At 39.9% G+C, this 23,548-nt stretch overlaps 2 protein-coding genes across 2 annotated transcripts in view; one reads left to right on the plus strand and one right to left on the minus strand.

Annotated features, from left to right (window-relative positions):
- Positions 1–17,938: 17,938 nt before the first annotated feature.
- Positions 17,939–19,739, minus strand: LOC118645194. The gene is made up of 3 exons (XM_036285820.1): positions 19,550–19,739; positions 19,020–19,439; positions 17,939–18,939 (listed from the first exon to the last, which is right to left on the minus strand). The coding sequence occupies exons 1-3, from the start codon at positions 19,737–19,739 to the stop codon at positions 17,939–17,941; spliced, it is 1,611 nt and encodes a 536-aa protein (XP_036141713.1).
- Positions 19,740–20,623: 884 nt separating this feature from the next.
- The window catches only part of LOC118645134, a 198,243-nt gene continuing 195,318 nt past the window's right edge, over positions 20,624–23,548 (plus strand). Inside the window, exon 1 of the mRNA XM_036285629.1 lies at positions 20,624–20,752. The gene's annotated coding sequence lies outside the window, so the exon portion shown is untranslated. The remainder of the gene's footprint in view (positions 20,753–23,548) is intronic.

The raw sequence follows: 23,548 nt of genomic DNA on the forward strand, positions 1-23,548 counted from the left end.
AGGAACACGAAGTTCTTCGAAAGGGGCGGTAGGAGAGGATGCGACTCGAGGTACTGTTAAAAAACGCGGTTAAATTCCTCCCGTGCCCGCCGATTCTGACTTTGACGCCAACGTCTGGTTGCTCAGTGTTTCCGTTGTGGACAGATCAGTCTGTTATTCACTACGAAGTGAATAAAATGATAAATGACTCGAAGAAAACAACAACAAAAAGGAAGTGACTCGATTATGAATTAAATAAATGACTTACTACTTGCTGGGATGTTTCCTCTGGTAATCCGGAGTGCCGGTCTCAGGGTACTTGGGCGGTTCTCGGTTGGCCGGAACAATTCAGTCCGTCAGGACTCTAGGCTGATGGAACTGGAGAGTGATAAGCCACGGGAGTACACAAGTGCACTCACTTCACTTGCGGTTCGCTTTTTGTTCGACACTTAATGTTTGTTCCAACTTGCACTCGGGCAATCGTGAAAATCGTGAATTAGGGAACTCGCGACGAAATTTTTGAACTCGCACTCGGTCAAGAGTAAAAAGCTGCTCGCGGTCTTTGGGATCGCGATTTTATACTCAATTTTCCGAAGGGAAAGGTTGAGGTGTAGGCGGTGTCATTCTTGGATTGGTGGGCCCTTTCAAAACCACCAAATTTGGAGCTTGTCTATTGGGAACTCGCGAAATTATTATTTCGTAGAGATGATCAGCTATTGGTCCATTTCTTCTTGTCTCCGCCCGATTTGGTTTGGGTTTTGAGTATAGGAGAGGGGATTTCATGATTTTTGCTCCTCTTATCTATGGGTCACACAAGTAAACAAACAAAAAAAAGGATTTTTATGTCTTCCTGTGGATTATTTGGTGAAAAACGTACTTTTAGTTATCGATTGAGCGCGGACAGCGTTTTTGCTTCAAATAATAAATTTTATAATTTCCGAAGGTTTCTTGTTTGAAGACTCTAATTTTGTCGAGTATCAATATTTTTCTTTTTTTTTGTTAGCGTCGGGTACCAATCTAGGGCATTGTTTGAGCATGGTTCAGTAATAAAGATAATTATTTATTTTTTCTATTCTAGATTCAACACTGTCCCCCAGACTCCTAAAAGAATTAAATCATATCTAACGGTCGCTGTTTGAAATGGTTTACAGATACAGAAACTAACGCATTTAATTGATGGCTGTACTTTTTAGTTTATGTATTTATTATTCCCAAAAAATAAATTTTTAAGTTATTGTTACATCTCACGAACTTGTGCGTGACGATAGAGCAATCCTTTCCAAACATCTTTTGCTATTGGCGACTGTTAAAATACGATCTCTTACTTTATTATTTTCCTTAGAAGTACAACAAGAAAAAAAAACGTTAAGTCCGCCGGACGTAACAGTTTAATAACAAGGGTCGTTCATATTGATATTATCTTATAAATATTAAAGTTTACTGAGTTACAATACTAAATATTAAAATAGGATAGTATAGAGTTATATGTGCTAATTTAAATGAAAGTAAAAAAGGATTTTTTTTTGTATCTTAAGTTTTATCTTATATGACGCAATGTCATTCAGTTTTTAAGACATTTATGCAGCTCGCTATAGAGGCGCGTGTCCGCCGTTTCTGTTTCTTCAGGCGCTGTCGGTTGCTGATCCGCTGCCACTGCTGGCTCTTTCGTAAAATTTAGCTTTATGTGTGGATTGTCGGTCGCTGCCTGTGCGTTCAGGATTATGTATTGCTTGTCCTGCTGAGTCGTTTTTGGTTTCGTTGATCTTGTATGGAGGAGTAGGTTTGTAACAGAGCTCCAGATGGCTCCAAGATAGAGACTCCATCCAGATAGCTTCTAGATAGAGACTCCATCCATAAACGGAGTGCAAAGCATATCCGTGAATTAGGGTATCCATTACTAGCTTCACCAAGCGGGCGATGATGAATTGGTCCAGCGTTTGCTGAGCAAAAAGTAACGAATCCGCGCCATATCCGTTGACTGGCGTTTTCCGCGATACGATTGAGGGATTGTTAATCCAGCAGATTTAGCATTGAGATACTTCCTGCTGGAATTGTTTGTCCCATCGTGCAATGGTATTTAACATTGATGGTTTTTCCACAGGAAACATGATGTGATTTTATAAACGGTCGAGATCTTCTGCTGTATAGATTCCGCTTACTGCTAAAGAGTCCGGGCTGATGTACTTCTAGATTGGCCGCGTTAATGGTTGAATGCTGGGCGGAGCCAATGCTTTAATCGGCTTGTTATTGATGCGGAACCAATTTTTCTGCACCTTATACATTGTTGGAAGAAGGTTGCAATCCTTTGGAGTTCCCTTTTGGGTTAGGATGCGCGAGCGCGGAATTAAAAAATACGAGCTGTTTTTATGCGTGACCGAAAGCTCTTGGAACAATACATACGGGAATCCCGTTAGTACACTTTCCTTCATTCGGGACCATTTGATACTTGTACCGTATTCGATATAAGGTATTAGTGACTTTCTTATGACCTCCTATTGTTGTGGCATGATTTTCCTTTATAATTCTAATTTGTTCTTGCGTTGGGGGTGTGATTATTTCATTAGAGCAAATAATGAGCCGCGTAGGAGAGTGGCTGAATCCTCGGATGAGAAATCCGCGCGCCGTTCTCCACGATACATCGCTCATGCAACTACTTGACAGAGATACCGATCTTAGCCCGAGTTGGCGCGTGACATCGTAGAGGGAAGCTATCGTTTCTTTTAATATATTAACTTGCGTGAGTGTGGAAATTCCATTATATATTTTCCTTTTCTTGGAAATTCTATTATATATTTTCCTTTTCTTTTAACGACTCTGGCGCGTCCAACGACACCGTTAGTAATGATCGGCAGGTCATCTTGTTGTTACAGTAAACGCGATTCTGCGTCGCAGGGTTTCCTTCGTTCATTTATGAAGACGACAATATTGTTGTTTCAGGATAACATGTTATGACGTGTTTCACTAACTCTGGCGCGTCTGATCGGGCCCTCGTCGTCTGTCATTCCAGGAGAGGATTTGTTCGTTTCATCTGTTTCAGTCGTAAAGTCGTTATTGCGGTCGTAAAGAATAGGATCGTTTATTGGTTTAGGCATGTGGTCAGTGCTTACGGGCATTTGAGTGGTTTTCTTCGGAGAGGAAACAGGAGATTCTATGGGTTCTGGTAAATCTCTTGACGCCTGAGGCATAGGAACGGCTTGAATTTCTGTCCCCGATGGCGAACGGAAAATTAACACATCTCGTTTTTGGGAAGTGAGAGGATATATTTTCTGAGAAGGTGGATTCCGTGACAGCGCGTTTGCATTAGCGTTTATTTTTCCGGCTTTATATATGACTTCATAGTCATATTCCGCTAGTTTTAACCACCATTGAACAAGACGCGATGTCGGATCTTTAACGGAGTGAAGCCATACAAGAGGCTTATGGTCAGTGACAAGGAGAAATCGGTGCCCATATAAATAAGGATGGAAATAGTTCACGCAATGCACAATTGCCAAGAGTTCCTTTTCTATTGTTGAACAGTTTTGCTCCGCGGAATTTAATAGCCTAGATGTATACGCGATCGAAAATATGCTAAAATATTTCGCGCTTCCAAGTTGGTCAAATATTTCGGTAATATTGGGTAAAGGATGCGCGTTGCCAATTGTTTTTTCATTTAGCGCACGGTAATCGATTACCGTACGCCAACGTTTATTGCCCTTTGAGTCTGGTTTCTTGGGGACGATCCACAAGGGTGAGTTGTAGAGGGATGTAGAAGGTTTTATTATCTTATTATCTAAAAGGGTTTTTACTTGTTTTATCTATTTCTCCCTTGTGAACCGGAAACTGATATTGTTTGATATGTATCGGCTGCTCGTCGGTGAGCTTTATTGTGTGCTTTAAGGTATTAGTAAATTCTAATCGATCTTGAGGCAGATGGAAAATGTCACTGTATTTAGTAATCATTTGCTGTACATGCTCAAGCTCCTCATAATTTAAATGTTCTAGACGTAGAAGAGATTTTATTTCTTTGGCTTGATTCTCAACAGATTCAGAGATAGAATAAACTTTCTGACTTCGAAATGTTTGCTTAGGATTTAGTAATTTTGTCACATCTGGTGACGCTAAGGTCGATTTTGATGTGCGGGAGGCTCGGATAAGGTTTCAAATTCTTCAAGCCTTACAGTGAGGACGGTAAAAATAAAATCTTTACTCTCCGTATTAAAAATTCGCAGATACGCCTTACCACTACAATTTGTGACGACGGCATTTTCTAAATAGGCGTTGTTGTTCACGTGTAAACGCGGTATATAACCCGTTGAAGGACCGTTGTTCGCGACTTTTATCAAGAGGCACGGTAGTGCCTCGCGCCAAGTGTATTACATAACACACGGAATTTGAACGTGCGGTTACCCGTAGGTCTCCCCATCGGCAAACGGAAATACCGATTCATACCACTCGACTGTTTGTTCTATAAAATTTATTTTTCCAGCGTCGCGTAGAAATTCGGATCCTAAGATTTTGTCGAACGATATAGGAAAGTCTGTCGGTACCACATGGAAAACTAATACGCGTTTAAGTACATTTACAGTGACGCCTCTTCACGTTTTTACTTGACCGTTTGTAATTCCGGATAAATTGAGGATTTCCCTTGAATCTATAGCGATTCCCCGCTTAAGTTTACTTATTTTAATCAGAAGCCGCGCCCGTATCTACCATAAGAGTTACTCCCGGCAAAAACTCGTTGCTGGGGAGCGTTATAGAAGGGGCATGATTGAAATCTCTTACTCGGAGGATTCCGATACGGACGGTTCTACCTCCTTCAGCGTTGTTTCTATACATCTTACCGGACGCGTCGATGACCGTTCTGTTCAAGCTGGGTCCGGGCCGCTCGAGAGGTCGCGTCGGTTCTTCTGTAAATTATTATATTGATGCTTACGGCATTCGTGGATCTCATGCCCAGAATATTTACAATAACGGCATCATACGGTGGATGCGCGATTATCACGATTGTTCGCGGGAGAGGTATTGCCTGAATCTCGCGCTTGCCGTCTCTTGCTCGTTGATTGTCTATTCTTCGGTAATTTTCTCGCCACTCCGCGTCGCGAGGCGCGTCTCGCAAGGACGTGTCGACAACCGGTCGTCGGTATGCATCGACGTTTGGGCGCCCGTGGGTTTGTCTGGAGCTATCGGAGGATCACCCCGAGAGTCCCCTCTCTGATTGTCGCATAGCGTCATATCTCTGTTGTTCCAATTCGTCTCGCTTGGCAAGCGTTTTTACGACAGAGAACGCGAAATATCTAGTATAATGTTCGGGTCGTAATTGCAACCGAAATTTAAGAGGGAGTCCGTCACAAAAGGAGCGAGCTGTCAACTCCCGATTTCCGTCACAACCGCGTGTTCGAGCGCTCCTCGGGATCGCCGTTCGGCGTCCAAAATGACGCAGTTTTTTTACTCTGCTGAATCTAAAATGTGCTCGTTGTTACTTACATAAATGTTATTGAGTTCTCCACGATACTGAGCTATGGTATTCGGGGAACCGAAGGGTCCATTCAAAAGATCAAGTAATTGTGTGACTGTATCGCAAGGTTCGTCTTCAACAACAGAATATGCCCGCTGACGTAACCGACTTATTAATAATTTTGTTAACTGTTTTTCGTGACGGACAGGAACTATGTCGCGTGCTCTTCAACAAGCTTTTGCGAATTGCGACAACAAGATATTGTATCCATCAAAACGTGGCACGACATCGATGGCTTTGCGCAGCAAGATTTTGAATACGAATTGAGGGTACGTCTTCGTTAACGTTAATATCATTTGAAGCTGGCGGGGGAGATGGCGAGCCAAGAAACCGTTGATCTGGTGGGGGATTTATGACTTGGGGTTCGTGAGGGTTCTCTCCAAAGAGCGTCAACGTCCCGGCGCAGCAAATTCATTTTTCATATTAAATCGTCTTTTATATTAATAAACAAACTACTGCATTCGCGCATGTTCCTGAATGCAGTTTCCATGTTATTCTCCGACTCCGCGCGTTTTTTTGTAAGTTCGGCGTTTTCCTTATTCATTCTCTCGCATTCAGTAGCCTTAATGCAATTACTCATCCAAGATAAAAAAGTCAATAAGATAAATAAATGAATTATTAAATCTTATTTAGAAAGTCGGAGACCTTTCCCGATTGATGCGTATCCGAATATGAATAGATTGAGCAATAACGATCGCCACATGTTTCCACGCGGTCTTATTATCGCTGGTAACAATATGGTGCCCGTCGCCGCGGCGTGCACATCGGTGATAGATTTGCTGCTCTGCTTTTGGAACTTTTATGTTCCTTCGCAATTCGAGTGAGTGTTAGTTAAAGTGCCGGGTGCGGAAACTTTTGAGACTTGTAATTCGACTCAGTGAATGCAACTTTTTTATCCCGAGCTTCACCATCCTCGGGCCTCACTTTGACTCTGACCCGTTCAGCCAGCTTCAGGTTCGACTTGTCCGGCGGGGATTGCCCTGGCAAGGAAGTTCGAGTTCAATCCCCTCACACCAGTCTCACCAAGTATTAAGTCTCCAAACATAAATTTTATCCGGGTTTCCCTTTCTCATTGTTCAATAAATAAAATAAATATCTAAATTATAGTAGAAAATAAATTCTTCCACCGAATCTAAAACGGTCACGGAGGAGAGCAATCAGGCGGGCTCGCGCTTACCCGGAACATACTCACACTGAATATACATCGCGTCCCACGGGCTCTTCTCTTCCGGTGGGATTCACGGATTCCAACCTTGGCCTTTGAGAGTCCGGCCAGGCGTCCCGGTTCGCGGATTCCGAGCCAACCGCTCGAGAGTCCGGCCACCTGCTTCACGGATGCCTCTAGTTTTTCGGAACCCGAACAATGATTTACGAATTCCACCTTCGAGAGTCAACACTTCTTTCACCTCCTTTTCTCGATATTTACTTTGTCTTCTGTCATATTAAGTAAATATGTATGTATGTTACCGTTGTTTACTTTTACAATGCTATCCATAAGAAAGACGCCTTGTGTTATTTCCTGTCGATTTATCAGTCCGTTATCGATATTACTTTGCTTAGTTCTAATTACACGCGGGTACATGGTTCTACCTGGCACTGTTATTAAATTACTGTATTTTAACAAGTATACTTTATTATTTCGGATTGTAATTGTTTGTTTTTCGAAATTTATTTTTGCGTTTTCAAGGCGTAAGAAGATTGAGCCTATTATACCTTCTTCCTTTAATGGAAATTTACTTGATACTATTATACATAAAATTCGTGAGTGCCATTTTCCGAATTTAAATACGCTGTTTCAAGCGTTTGCTGTTTTTCTTCTGTAATGCCCTGTATTTCGACCCTTTTGTCTTGATATAGTAAAGTGTCGCGGTGTAAAGCGTTTGCTTTTATGATATTTATGTCAGCTCCCGTGTCTAACAAAAATCTAGGTGTTGGATTTCTAAGGTCGTCGAAGGGGATGGAAATGATATTTCGGGAACTTGTTCGGATTGTGATGTTCGGACGGTGGTTTTATCAAGTGAATCGGATTTGCGCGACTGGATGATTGGCCTTGACGTTGCGTGCTCTTCGCTTGGCCTTGATAGTTTAAATTAGGTTGGCTATTGTTTTGACGATAATTACCTAATGAGTTATTTGAATTGTAACGATAATTATAATTTTGTTCATTATTTACTTGGTATCTATTGGCTTGAATATTGTTATTGAATTTATTTTTCGAATTATCGAAATTTTGCACAGAATCACGTCCATTATGATTATTGTATTAACAATTTTGATCTGCATTTTTACTTTGTGTATAGAAAGTATTTTTTCCTACATTCACTCTCGGAATGGTCTATTTTCTTGCAATAGTTACAAGTTATATATCTTGGTTTATTAAAATTATTTACTTTAAATCTTTCTGCGTGATATTGTGATTTTTTAATCAATCTTATAGTTTCTTTTATTGCGTCTTCCAAGGTGTTAAACTTTTGCGCTAGAAGATATTGTCCGACGCTTCTATGTAACCCGCCTAAAAAATGGTCTATTAATTTGTTGGTTGCAAAAACTCTTAATCCCGCTCTTACTGCCTGGTTAGGGTAATTAGATATTGCGATAATCATATTTGAATTTAATTTTCTAATTTTAGTGACGTATTTTTCGATAGATTCATCTCTGTTTTATCTAAGGTTATTTATTTTTAATTTTTTGTGTTCGAATGTTAAATAATTTCCGAATTCTCTTATCAATGCCTCACATAATTCTTCAAAGATTTGTCATTGTGTATACGGATCTAACTAACGTGGCATCACTTGTTAATTTTGTTTGAAGGATCGTTCTAAAAAAAAATAATCTTTTTTTTGGCCTTACTAATTCTAAAACTCCTCTACAATTGGATGTAAATTGGTGAACCGGAATATGTTTAAAAATTGGCAAAAGATTTAAGCTATGGCGAACAGAAAAATAACTGTTACTTATCGAAATCAAGGATCTTCGACTTTGTTGGTCCTTATCTAAGTGATTTTTGTCATAAAGGTTTATCATGACGCTTGATTGTTCATGATTAACGTTAAGGATGTGTAATCGGATTCAAAATTGTCTACCTACTACTTTCGCCCGAACTATCTGAATTATAATGTACGCTAGGACTTCGGTAATTCATAAAAACTTACAGTAGTAGTACAATATATAACATTGTCCGTCTGATGTTTTGATGTTGGTTCAAAGTGTTGTTCGAGATTCGATGAATCTTTTTACGTGTTAGCTGTCCACGGAGTCTCGTTGCCGTCATCTCAAGAAGATGTTGGATACCTCGTGCTTTTTCTCCCACTTTTTCGGCTTTTGTGCTGCTCCGACGTTTTAGCTCCTCTACCTTTTTGCTTAGATACTGGGCCGTAATCCGCCAGGAGGTTTTATTGATGGGACCAAATTGTCGAATTATTATGCAGATTGTAGCCAATTGTCAAGGACCGTCTTTTATCACAGTATTTGTGAGTGAGTCCCAGATGCGCACAGTGATAAACGGACACAGCAAGCTAAGTAAAACGGACACAGTAACAAACGGACACAGACCAAACGGACACAGTAATAAACGGATACATTGCGAAATGGACACAGTAACAAACGGACACAGTAATAAACGGATGCAGTGCGAAACGGACACAGTAACAAACAGACACAGTGCGAAACGGACACAGTAACAAACGGACACAGACTAAATGCGTACAGAGCAAAACGGACACAGTGTAAAACAAACACAGACCAAATGCGCACACTGCTCATGCGCACGGACCAAATGCACACACAAAAAGTCGTAAATCCATGTGATGCAGTGAATGCTTTGCACGCGCACGCACGCACGCACGCACGCACGCACACACACACACACACACACACACACACACACACACACACACACACACACACACACACACACACACACACACACACACACACGTGGGGTGCAAGGGGGGCCTTTGGCCCCTCCTCTCGCACCCACCCTGTCCAAGTCGCTAACCTATGTGGACTTTACTTTGCTTGCAATGTACATGGATTGCATTTGGTCCGTGCGCACGTGCAGTGTGCGTATGTGCAGTGTGCGCATTTGGTCCGTGTACATTTGGTCCGTGCGCATTTGGTCTGTGTCCGTTTCGCACTGTGTCCGTTTCGCACTGTGTCCGTTTCGCTCTGTGCGCATTTGGTCTGTGTCTGTTTGTTACTGTGTCTGTTTGGTTTGTGTCCGTTTGTTACTGTGTTTGTTTCACTCAGCCTGCTGTGTTCGTTTATTACTGTGCGCATCTGGGACGCTCCTGTATTTGTAAGGTCTTCTCGACTTAATTTTTTATGTTTCGTGTGTTTTTACTTGGCGCTTTTTTCGAACTTTTATGCTTGCATGAGCAATAAAACGAAATGTTGACGAAGACCTTTTTTCAGGACAACTGATTAGTTGACCGCTGCCACCAATTGTTAGCTAATCTTAAGTTACAGCCCGATAAGTGTGAATTTTTATAAAAGAAAGTTGTTTACCTAGGGCATATTATAGGATCCAACGGAGTCAAACCAGATCTTAACAAGATCAAGGCTATAACAAATTTTCCATGTCCATGAACCGCAAAAAATATAAAACAATTCCTGGGGTTCGTCGGCTATTACCGTCGATTCATTCCACAGTTCTCTAAAATAGTGTTGCCGCGCCAATGAAAGATCTGAAGATTGATCATGATTAATTTAGCAACAACCTTTCTTTATTCCTTGTTCTCTGTTTCCTAGCAACGTTGATTCTATCAATCTTTTGAACATTCATATTCATTCATTCCATTCAATCTCTCGCTTGATCTTTGATTAATTTATTAATTAATTGAAATAGTTATTTCATTAATTGAGTTAATTAACGAGTCGATTATAACGATTACATACGAGCACACAAGTATCAGTCTAAGGTGATTGAAGAAATACAACAGTGGCGACGAGGATTCTGGAATTAATTCGTTTATTGCTTCGTCTACAAAATGGATGTTTCGAAGAAGCATTAATGGCTCTTGTACATCAACAGCAACAGCAACAACAATTATTTATGTAACAGCAACAGGAGCGGAAACGTCAACAAGAAGATTTTATGAAATATCTGCATTTCTGTTAACATCCAAAGGCTTGCCGCAAAGAGAAGTTGAAATCATTGGCCAGCTCTATCTCGGAATTCACTTATGGTTTGGAGAATGGGCTTACTTTCGACGCATGGTTTGTCCGTTACAAAGGATTATTCCAGATGCAAATGATTTAGACGATGCTGCAAAAGTAAGGCTTTTATTACGAAAGTTAAGTACAAATATTCATAAGCAGTACGTAAATTTTATTCTTCCAAAAGAATATAAAGAATTTGATTTTGAAACTACGGTCGCCAAACTTACTCATATTTTTGGAAAGAAGATCTTCTTGTTTCATCAAAGATTCAATTGCATGAATACTTCGAAATCATCAAATCAAGATTTCTTAGCTTACGCTGCTTTAATTAATAAGCGCTGTGAAGAATTTAAGATCTCTACTATTATTGCTGATCAATTTAAATGTTTGATTTTTGCATGTGGTCTTTGATCTCTGTCGGATGCTGATATTCAAACGAAGTTGCTCAATCTTATTGAAACCAGGCCGGACATGCTTACTATAGAGGATCTTGCAATTGAACGTCAAAGATTAGTCAATCTGAAGCACGATACATCTTTGATTCAGAATCAAAAATCAGAAATACCTGGTACCGTTGCATTGGTAAAATCTAAACAAAGCAAACCCAAGGTCAGTACTCAAAAGAAGTTTAACAGGAATTCTCAAGGTAGGAAGTTCATTAAAAATTCTTTACCTAAAAAAGATTCTGTTTCTTCTACGCCTTGCTGGTTTTGCGGAAACTTACCCCAGATAGCACAGTGAATTCCTAAAGTATTTTTCAAGTTTTCTTCTTTCCTGAATTGTAATTCTTTAGGAATTCATAGAAGAATACTATAAGAATGACTGAGGAAGTTACATGCACCAAAGTTCGAATTCTTGAGAACTTCTTCAAGTATTCATACGATATTCAGCAGATGTATACTTTATGAATTCAAGGGGAGTAGTGTTTATAATAGATAAAAAATTGCAAAATAACCAAAAAATACACCAACTAACAAACATTACACCAATATTATAATTTCTCACTCAACAGAATACATGCACTATATATACATGTTGTATACAATAATAATACTGTTGAATGGTAAATTATAATATAGACGTGACGTTATTGTTAGTTGATGTTCAGCTTAATATGATAGCAATTTGTAGAAATGTATCTTTAACCGCGTATACTTACTATTCAATAAAACGTGGATACAATAATCCTGCAGGAATTTTACGCACTTAATTGATGGGTAATTAATATATATCGCTACGAAATATACGACGCACGAGCGGCACGAGGCACGATCACATGGCACGAGGACGAGATGGATCATGGATCCGGTCGCGGCACGGCACTCGCACACGAATTGTAATTCCTCATGAATTCAAAAGTATTCAAAATTTGAGTTGCAAAGTATTCATTATAATAAACTTTTAAGGAATACTTCAAGACGAACTGATTATGGTTAATTCTTCATGAATTCTTCAGACATTTATTTTTCTAAATCTGTATGTATTCTTTGAAATAAATTCGCTATGAACTTGTATTCACCTATGTTCTGGGTTAATATCCACCAGAATCCACCACGCACAGTAAAACCAGCAGTGTGACATTGTACGTGGTTACAAGGAAATAACTGCGTATCTCTTAATGCCTTTCATCAAAATTCCACAGCCTATCCAGCTCAAATAACGATTCACGGGAATGTGCCCTACTAATCTGACCCGGTGCTCTCTTTCCGGATCTGTCGAACCAAGTCGGCGCGAATATTTCGAGTGGATTGCCACCGCGCATTGTAACGCGTCTCTGTTTTATAAACACCACGTCGAAAAGGAACACTTTCTGTGCGACAACTGTTATTTGCAAGCTGTTCCGGAAACGCGCACGCTCTACGTATTAAAATTACGACACTATATTCACATCGAATACGGAGATCGCGAATATTGCACCCTTTGCAACGTACTATTAGCCATTCGCAGCGCGTTATACGAGTGTTTCGTCTGCATCCGTATGTTTAAAGGATACTTACGTCACATTGAACAAAACGACGGTATTCCCTCCAACTTCGAAGAAGCTACCATAGTCGCTTTCTCGGAAAACCGTTTTTTTTAAATTTAAATTGCCATCCTCAGTCTTTTTCCACGATTTTAATTATTATGCATGTGTTTGCTTCACACGTAACAAACCGTATATTTGCAAGCGCTGCCTTGTGATGGCCAAATACGCGAACGTAATGCAGACCTCCGACCATCTTAGTAGAATGTGCTGAACGTCCACCAGAATTGTCAATAAGTTTAACTGTCAACCTATATGTTTAATTCAAGATGCTTTACTTATGTTGTCTCATAAGCTCTAACGATTACAAATTAATTACTACTCACCACCTGACGAATAGTCCGTACGAGACGCACATTTGTATATTTTGTAACAAGGATGGCGTGAAGTCACGGCCTTGTAAAGAATGCTTGTGATGCACCCAAAAATATGTAGACCTTTTATCCATAAATGCAAACGTTAGATGGGGAAATCTAATTTTCTTTTTCAATATTTTTTTAGATACATTCGAAAAGATAAAAATTAAACTTTAAGATGTCAAAGGATAGAATATTGGCAAATCTTCCGAAAGTGAGATGCGTCAGGGTCAGTGCAATGATCTATCGAGAGACATTAGCAAAACATTGCTTAAAATGCTTTACACTCCTCACAAATGGACTAGACGATCACGCCATGACTCATCGGCACTGCTTAGTCAAGGGATCATACGAATACTGTTGCTCCAACTGTAATAAAGACCTAACCGTTAACAAGCCGATTGACGAATGCAAAAAATGTTTTGACAAATGCACTCATGAACTAGCGGAAACGATCCCGAAGGGTCTTACCTTTGAGCAACGAAATTATCGTTTTGATCACTATTTTCAATATATATATAATATATTCAATATATATATATAAAACTAACTATTGCATCTATCGTTTCTATGTAAACTATATACTCTTTAATCACGTATAATTATATATCACTTTAAGCTTGTACGCTATTATTATTACAGATAATGCTATTCTTCGTTACCTTATTCCTTTTTGTTCCTTCCATTCATGGACTTGTCGGATTTGATTGTGGAGGACAACACATGAACATTACTTCCGTGTCTCTGCTCGGTGTTAGTGATTGTGATTTGACTTATCACACCCCTAATCACACTGACGTCTACATCCAACTTCTCCAACTCTCGGAATATAACTACGCCGAGGTCATCCAGTGTAAAGTTGAAATTTCGAGGATAATTCAACGCTGCGGATGGAACTTCCACGTTTCTTCTGTAAACAACGTACGTATGGAGTATCTTCTAGAAGTTGGATATCCTAAATGTCTATGCATGTTCCAAGACGGAGTACTTACCGTGGATACCTCTGGATTTATCGACGGATTGAAGCCCAATTCCACTACTACTCGCAGTATCATGCTAGCAGAATCTCTAGACCTCGACGGCACCTGCCACGGAATACAATACTCTGATTCATACGAAACCTAGGAGAAAGTCTTCATTGATGCTGTCGTCCGCATTACCCTGATGTCTTTGTATGTACCAGTGCATTTAAATTCTGGGAAAATTATGTTAAGGTCAGGAACCGTCTGCACTTTAAATGATGGTTTCTGTATCGACTCTGAGGATGAACATACATTTTGGAAATTTTTGCCGACATCTTCCTGTAACTTTTACCAATACAATGTTCTATACGAAGGACAAGTCACAAAAATGTTGCCTGACACTTCTGTCTCCTCTCCACCTACGGTCTACACTCATACAAGAAATTACCTTCGCATTAACTAAAACAAAAAAGCAGCCATTGTGTGGATACTCTTTGTTGCGCACGGAACATCTTAAGCTGTTTATTTTGGAAACCACCAAAGACAACACCTTCGCCAAACGAGGCCCTATTCCAGTCAATAACTTAGACATATTTACCTATGTCAATTCAAAGTTCATCTACATGAAAAGCACATACAAAGTCAATTGAATTCGTTATACCACAATGTTAGGCAACAACGATGCGAATTAGAGAAAGAAGTCCTTAAAAATACTTTTTCTCTCGCCACTCTGCAACCGGATAAATTCACATATAAACTGATAAAAGGGCCTGGATATATGGCTGTTGCTACTGGAGAAACTGTCCACGTTGTAAAATGCATACCAGTCGACGTAACAATAGGGAGCGTCTCAGATGCGCACAGTAACAAACGGACACAGTAATAAACGGACACAATAACAAACGGACACAGTAATAAACGGATACAGTAACAAACGGACACAGTAACAAACGGACACAGACCAAATGCGCACACTGCACATGCGTACGGACCAAATGCAATCCATGTACATTGCAAGCAGAGTAAAGTCCACATAGCCCAGCGAGAAATAATACATCGAATCAACATCGATTCGACATCGAAATCATCATTTCGATGTCGATTCGACGTCGAATAGATGTCGAATTCATTATTGTTTCTCGCTGGGTAGGTTAGCAACTTGGATGGGGTGAGTGCGGGAGGGGAGCCGAAGGCCCCTTTTGCACCCTCCCCGTGTGTGTGTGCGTGCGTGCAAAGCATTCACTGCATCACATAGGTTTGCGACTTTCCGTGTGTGCATTTGGTCCGTGCCCATGTGCAGTGTGCGCATTTGGTCCGTCTGTGTCCGTTTATTACTGTGTCCGTTTATTACTGTGTCCGTTTGTTACTGTGTCCGTTTATTACTGTGTCCGTTTGTTATTGTGTCTGTTTGTTACTGTGTCTGTTTATTACTGTGTCCGTTTGGTCTGTGTCCGTTTGTTACTGTATCCGTTTCACTCAGCCTGCTGAGTCCGTTTATTACTGTGCGCATCTGGGACTCACTCTAACAATACGTCGTACGAAGGAATGCTATTCTAAGCTTGCTATAACAGTACGGAACGTTTCACTGTTCATGACTCCAAAGTTACGCATTATCACAAGAACCGGAACTCAGCGTAACTTTGAAGTACTTTGAAATACCGATAATGTCCCGAAGATACAATTTACATCGGAACCACACGTAAGACAAATGCCACCTCAACAACTAAAGCCAGTAACCTCGTTAACCTGGAAATACGCCACGCCACGCCAGAACCACTTGCCATCAGTGGGATTTACTCTCAAGCCGACATTGAGACACTGAGAGATCACATCATGTTTCCTGCCGAGAAACCAGCATTATTAAACATGATGGCCCGCGGACTCTCCGGACGCACCATCCAGGACCGCGCTGTCTCCATGTATAATCTCCTCAACGAAGTCTCACTCAAGAAAATAGCCGAAAGTACTGCCGCTAGAATCTGGGGTGGATTTATTACCTTCGGATCTGTTACGGCTGGAGTACTTGGTGTACTCATCAAAGTACGCTTCATCAAACTAGCGATTGATGTCGCCATCCACGGATACGCCTTAAAAAATTTAAATCCTTAAATTATTACAAAGTATCTTTAAACAAATGATAAATATTTTAATGACAAATTTTTTTTAATTTTAATTTTCATAAATTTTGTTTTACATTTTAGTTTATTACAAAGAATTGTTTTTTAGAACTTAAAAAGTAAGAAAAATAAATACAAATGCAGGAAACATTAATTTTTTAAAGGTTACATCAAATTTCTTTTTGAAAGTCATATATTCAAATATTACGCTAAAATTTTTTAGATGTACTGCGAATGTTTTTTTTGTAATTATTATTTAAAGCATACTGCCAAAAAAGGAAAAATAAAAAAATAAATAATAAAAAATTGGTTTAATTGATAAAATTAACGCCACATGATCACTTTTAGTTAAAAACAATGGCAAAAGCATCGTTTTTGACTCCATTACTTTTAAATTGCTAGTTATTAAAAAAATTTGTTTACTTTTATTTTTTTGTCTAAAATTTTAATAAATATTGAAAACAAATTAAGTTTATATTAAACAATTATAGAGTTAGTTACACACTTCTGTTTAAAACTACCAATTAACTATAAATTGTATAATTAGTTAATTTTGATTAGATCTACTATATATATTATTAGATTTTTTATTTAATAGATTTGTAATTAACATATTCTTTTTTAGAAAAAAGATCAAATTAATGTTTTCCATTTTTGAGACGTTAGAATATTTTTTTGTTTAGACAAATTCTATATAATAACTTTTTACCCTAAAATAAAATTCTGCAAATGAACCAAAAATTGAACTTTTTTAACTCATTAAGGGGGAAAATATCTTTAGGTGAGTTAAAATAAGTTAATTTCTATGAATTTTATTAAAAGGGAACGGTTTGTCTTACAATTTTGAAACTTTTTGAAACTTTAGGTATTATTTATTGATACTTTTAACTATCACGACGTTTTTTTATTATTATAAAAATATTAAAACATGGTGGAGATATAACATTGTTTGTCAGGAAAGTTGTGACACAAATTGTCAATCGGTGTAATTTCTAGCCTCTGCTTTATTAGTCTGAAACAAAAGACGTAAAAGTTTTTCGATTATTAACACTTATACGGTTTGTGTAAACTTACAAAAAAAAAAATAAATAAATAAAAAATAAAAAATCGCACGTTTTTAATAAAAAATTTAAATTTTACACGAAATTTTTAAATCCATTTTTTTAAAAAAACGTGCAATTTATTCAATTTTCAATTTTTTTACTTTTTTAAAATTTACACACACCGTATGAATGTTAATAATAAAAAAATTTTCACGTCTTTTGTTTCAGACCAACACAGCAAAGTCTAGAAATTACATCACTTGAGGACTTGCGTCATAAAACCTTGTTGACAAACAGTGTCATATCTCTGTTATTTTTCAATATTTTCTAATAAAAAAACGTGATAGTTAAAAATAACAATAAATAATACTTAAAATATTAAAAATGTAAGACAAACCGTTTCTTTAAAAAAAAAAGCTTAATTTTGTTAGATTTTACGCTTTTTCAGAATTCATTGTCATTTGTGTAAAATAAAGTCCAAAAAAGTTATAGCGGTTTTTAGGTCGAAAAATGTGAAAAAATTATAAAAATCTTTTTTTTCAATTTTTTTTTTCACATGAAACAGTATGAAACTTTAATTCTTTTTGCAACAAAGTTTTATTGTATTTGTACAACTAAAAAATTAATCAATACCAGCTTTAGTATTTGAAAAATGTTTTAAGGACCGAATTATATACATTAAAGCATAAGAAAGAGAAACAATCTAGCAAAATTCTACATATATATCAAATAATATATTTACATAAAATTCACTTTTTTTAATTCAGCCAACTATACAGAGCCATATTAAGTTGCATAGTTTTAAGGTAGACATAAAACAGTATCATTGTTGTCCGGGTGCAGGGCGACTTGCCAGTAGCCGTTCTTGAGATCGATGGTTGATAAGAAACGGGCTTCTCGTAGTTGGTCGAGAATGTGTTGCACTGGTGGTAGCGGGTAGGCATCTCGTACCGTGACTTCGTTGACCTTACGGAAGTCAATGCAGAAGCGGTACCGTCCGTCTTTCTTCTTCGCCAAGACCACGCCGGAGTTCCAGGGACTGCTGGTAGGCTCGATGTGTCCTTCGTGCAGCATCTCGTCGATCTCTTTCTCAATGATTCCCTGTAGAGCGGGGTTAAACGTTCGGTATCGCTGCCGTATTGGTTCCTGGTCACTTTTTAGGCGGATGCGGTGTTCGGTAAGCGGCGTGGTGCCCCTTAGTTGTGTGAATTTCGGCAAGAACTCGTCCAGCAGCGCTTGTAGTTCCATGTTTTGTTCATCGGAGCAGGCGGTGAGTCCGGCGGTTGGCTCAGCGGTAGATGTCTCGGCGGGTCGTAAGGCGGCGATGGTAGGGAGGCTCCAGCGGAACCCGGCTTTGCGCAGCAGGTGGACGCCGGCGATAACGGTGGAGGTCAGCCCTGGCAGCACGTGGAAGGTCTGTAGTCCGCGGTAGCGCCCCAGGCGTATTTGGACGCGCATTTCCTCGTCGATTCGGCCGGTTCGTCCATCGGCCAGTTGCACGGCGGCGGCGATGCGGCGGACTTGGGCGTACGGTCGTATACGTTCGGCGGTATCCTCGGCCACGTAGGAAAGGATTGCGCCGCAATCCAGCAGGGCGTCGTGTTGCTGCCCGGCGATCTCGATCGTTCCCCATGGTCGCGGATCGGTTGTTTCATTTCGGGGGCTGATGCTCGGCAGCTGGGCTCTTACGCGCCGGTGTCCGGGCTGGCGGTAGACCGGGGGGCCCCCTCGTTCTCCTCGGTCTGCTTGGCGTTTCCCGGCGTGCCGTGGCAATTCCGGGTGAGTACCCTCTCCTTCCCGCACTGTGAGCAGAATAATTTCGGGGGTCTCTTACAGAAGCGGCGGGTATGTCCTCGTTGCCCGCACCCCCAGCAGCACTCGCGGGAGTCGTATGCAGGGATGATGGCGGCGGCGGCGGTCTTCGGCTTCTCCCTGCCCTTTGGTGGTTGATATTCCCGTTCATAACGCCTGGCGCGCTCGTAGTCATCGGTGAGCCGCAGTAGTCCCGGGAGGTCGAGGAAATCATTGCGGCGCGCATATAGGTGGTATTCCGGCCGCAAGTTATGATAGATGCGCTCCAGGCGGTCCTCCGGGGTTATCCCTCCGTGGCGGCGCATCAAAGTCTGGAGTGCCGTCACGTACTCCCGTGCGGTCTCGTTCGGCCCCTGAGTTCGGCGGGCGATTTCGGCCTCTAGTTCGAAGCGGGTCCTGGTGGGCACGAAGTATCGCCGGAAATCCTTCTCAAAGTCTGCCCAGCTCCTCCAGTCGTCCCGGTTGTTGCGATACCAGAGTAGCGCCTGGTCTTTAAAAAGCAGCGGAAGGCACCGTTGCAATTGTGCCTGAGTCAGCCCGTAACTAAGGCGTAGATCCTCAAGACGCTCTAGGAAGGCGACGCCGTCCTTTCCGTCAAACTGGCACCCCACTTGCGGACGGTATCGAGTAGTGCGGCGGTGTCCGAGAAGGTACCCCGGCGTCGTGTTCGGGGGGTCCCTCGGACAGTTTCGATTTCGTCTGCGCTGCTGTCGTCGGCCGTGGTCCCTCCGTCCATTATCTCCTGTTTGGCTGGTCCGCCGGTGCGGAGTTTATCGCTCGTGGTCGGCATTATCGCGGTATTTTGCCTATTCATTCAACCAGTTCGGGCGCCATTTTGTAACCGTGAATTTTTAATTGTAATGTGCTACGGATAGTCGCGGTTAATTCAGGGTTCGGGCGGCGGGCTGGTTGAATGAATGATGAAGGCAAGCGGTATACGTTTAACAATTAATATTTATTCTAGAATGTCCTAGCTAATATATACAAAGTCCCTACTCTAACAACTTACGACTAAGATCTCGCTATGCGAGTCGCGGGCGATTGGTTCTGGCGACGTGTGTCGCGGAGCGCATGTGCGCGTTGGTTATTCGGTGCCGGATTGGCTGCGGCGGGCGTACGGCCCGTGTATCGGTCGGTGCGTCGATCGGCGTTAGCGGCCGGTCTTACGGATTACAATACTCGTGGCGGTGTAATCGCGGCGGTGTAATGCGTGGCGGCGTTCGTGTCGGTCGCGGTGGTAGCCGGATTGGCTGCGGCGTTACGGTCGCGGCTGCGCGGTACGGTGCGGCGTTCGCATTCACCGAGTCGGTCGGTGCGGCGTCACGATTGGCCGCGGCGGTGCGCGACTGCGCGGTACGGCGCGGAGCTCGGCTCGACAGCCACGGTGATCAGCTGTTCGACGATCAGCTGTTATTATCGTCGAGGATCATCCCGCGTGGATGATCCTCCGCGTCGGCGGTTTCCCCTCAATACGGAGTCCCCGTGTGCGGTCGGGATCGGTAGCTCAATACGCGTACCGGGATCCGGGTGACGAGCGGGGCGGTGTTCTGCCACTCACTGCGTGGCGCGAGGAAGCGCTCAATGCGCGCTAGTGCAGGAGGCCGGGTTTGCGGTTATGTTTGGCACTCAGTGCGTGCTCTGGATGCTCAGCTCAATTCGCTGAGTGGATCGGTCGGCTCAGTACGCTAGACCGGGGAGATCTGCTTTCTTATCACCAGCGGAGGGCTTTTATAGCCCCCGTTTGGTGACAAGAGGAGCGGAGATGTGCGGGGAGATCGAGATAAGCGGAGGGGACTACACGAGGTAGGAGGGTAACGGCCTCGTATCTATATGCCTTAACGTGGCGGAGGAACGGCTCGTTACAATATATACACAACATTACAAGCAATAATATGAATATTAATTAATTTATTATAAAATATCAAAATATTGTATATTGAGAGTTTTTATATTAAATTTTATATTACAATAAATTAATGTGCTTTATTTATATTGTTATTTAATGTTATATTTTTAAAATATTTTCTAAAAAATTATTTATTTTTATCTTTTACAAATTAATTATAGATAAACATTATGTGATTTACTTTGTAATATTACATTAAATTTTTCAACAATAAATATTCATACGGTTTTAATGTACTGTAATGTACATAAAGGAAAGAGATTCTTTCTTACTTTTGACTCTTCTGTAATTCTTCTTTATTAGAGGCTCCTCCCTCGCTTTATTTTTTCTCTTAAGTGAAAGATTTTTTTCTCATTTACTTTCTTTTTTTTAAATGAAATTTTTCTTTATAGTATTCTTTGTTTTCTCTATAAAAGAAGTTGATATTATATTTTATAGTATTCAAGCTTTATCAGATATTTTAAACATGTAAATAATTTACTCTATTTTACTCACACACACACACACACACACACACACACACACACACACACACACACACACACGCGCGCATAATATAAGAAAATAGTAATTGAAATTAATTTATTTAAACACATGCACGCACACGCCCATACACGCATAATCAAAAAATAATAATTAAAATTAATTTATACACACGCATGCACGCGCAGACACATAAATTAAAATTAATTACCTTTTTTACAAACTGCTATTATGCAAAATGTTTACTCCACTCACAAACAGTTATTGTCACGTTAGCACAACTTTTCAAGTAATACTGCTAATTCTGTTTTATTTACATCACGTTACTATGTTACATTGCTATGTTACCCATAAGTTTGTTTATATTTTATAATAAAAATTGAATTACTGTATTATTACACAAGGTGTCAAATAGCGCGTCTGTGATATCTAATAATATATATAAAATAATAAATATAAAATATAATTGAATCATGCACATGCACAGGCACAGCCACGCGCGCACGAATACATCCACGCACAAACGCACGCACGCACGTACGCACAAATAATTTTTTTCACAGACATACTTTGTCACGCAAACACATAAACAAAATTATAATTAATTACTTTTTAATAAAAAAATAAAATTAAAATTAATTTATTTACACACGCATGCACGCGCTTGCACGCGCATACACACGCATACACACATAATAAAAAAATAATAATTAAAATTTTATTATGTATACACACACATGCACGCGACGCGCACCCGTGAACACACACACACACACACACACACACACACACACACACACACACACACACACACACACACACACACACACACACACACACACACACACACACACACACACACACAACATTCTTCGAATGCGAAATAGGACGCAACAAACATTGACAGCGGACGCATGCACGCACGCATAAACTTTTTTCATAAACATATAATAAAATTAAATGCACGCGACGACGCGCTCAGACATACCCACGAACGCACACGCACACGCATAACTTTTTTCACTCCTCTCCTATTCTCTCGGAAATCTTACCTTTTAAACTCTATCGTAGTTGTACACGCATACTGCACGCATACACACATAATAAAAAAATAGTAATTAAAATTTATTTATACACATGCATGCATGCGACGCGCACCCATGAATACACACACACACATACACACACACACACACACACACACACACACACGCGCGCGCGCGCGCGCAGAACTTTTTTCACTCATTACGCACGCACGCTTGCACGCATAACTTTTTTTCATAAACATATAATAAAATTTAAATGGACGCGACGAGACGCACAGACAAACCCACGAACGCACACGCACACGCATAACTTTTTTTACTCCTCTCCTATTCTCTCGGAAATCTTACCTTTTAAACTCTATAAGATTTTAAACTCTATCATAACTGTCAAAATCAAACCTATCCTTTTTATTTACGAACTATTATTTACGAATTGTTATTACTTTATCGTAGCTGTCTAAATCAATCGCGCTGTCAGCTTTACAAAAAAACATGATGTGTATTAAGTATTATATTATAAATATATTTTTTATATAAATGGCTTTTTTGTAAAAACAGCTATGCATTTTTTAATATCATTACCTGATTTTGTATTTGTTTTTCTTTTTTCTTTCTTTTCCTTTCTCTCTCTTTATTTCTTTCTGTATTTATCTCTGAAAAAACTTAGTATTGTGTAATAAATATTATATCATAAATAATTATGTTTTTCATATAAATAATATTAAAAGATAAGTATGTATTTTTTTAATATCATTACCTGGATTTATATTTCTTTTCTTCTTTCCTTTTCCGTCCCTCTCTCCTTCTCTCTCTCGCTCTCTATTTATCAATCTATTTCCGTCTTTTTCTTGTCTATTTTTTGATTACAAATAATCCTAGAATTTACACACATACACACACACACATATATGTTATATAAATTGTTAAAAAATAGTTAAATATCATAATTGTGTATATACATAAAGTTTTTTTATAGAATTCCTGATAAGTTTCAGAAATAGTTCCGTTGATTTAGTTAAAAAAAAATGACATTTAAAAATATGAGGTGCTATTTTCCCCTGGCACCTCATTAATAAAAATTGAACGTTTTAACAGCAGTTATACTTGCACCCGTAATAGTTCTACAGTTTTTGATAGATTTTAACAATAGCTCTGTATTCTACA

Source organism: Monomorium pharaonis, chromosome 4, assembly GCF_013373865.1.
Source record: "Monomorium pharaonis isolate MP-MQ-018 chromosome 4, ASM1337386v2, whole genome shotgun sequence".
NCBI classification, from domain to species: domain Eukaryota; kingdom Metazoa; phylum Arthropoda; class Insecta; order Hymenoptera; family Formicidae; genus Monomorium; species Monomorium pharaonis.

Coding starts and splice junctions, on each gene's coding strand:
- LOC118645194 (XM_036285820.1), bottom strand. CDS start 19,739: ATGCCGACCACGAGCGATAAACTCCGCACCGGCGGACCAGCCAAACAG. Junction 19,440..19,549: donor CGTCCGCAAGTGGGGTGCCA/GTTTGACGGAAA, acceptor TGCTTTTTAAAG/ACCAGGCGCTACTCTGGTAT. Junction 18,940..19,019: donor CATCCCTGCATACGACTCCC/GCGAGTGCTGCT, acceptor TTCTGCTCACAG/TGCGGGAAGGAGAGGGTACT.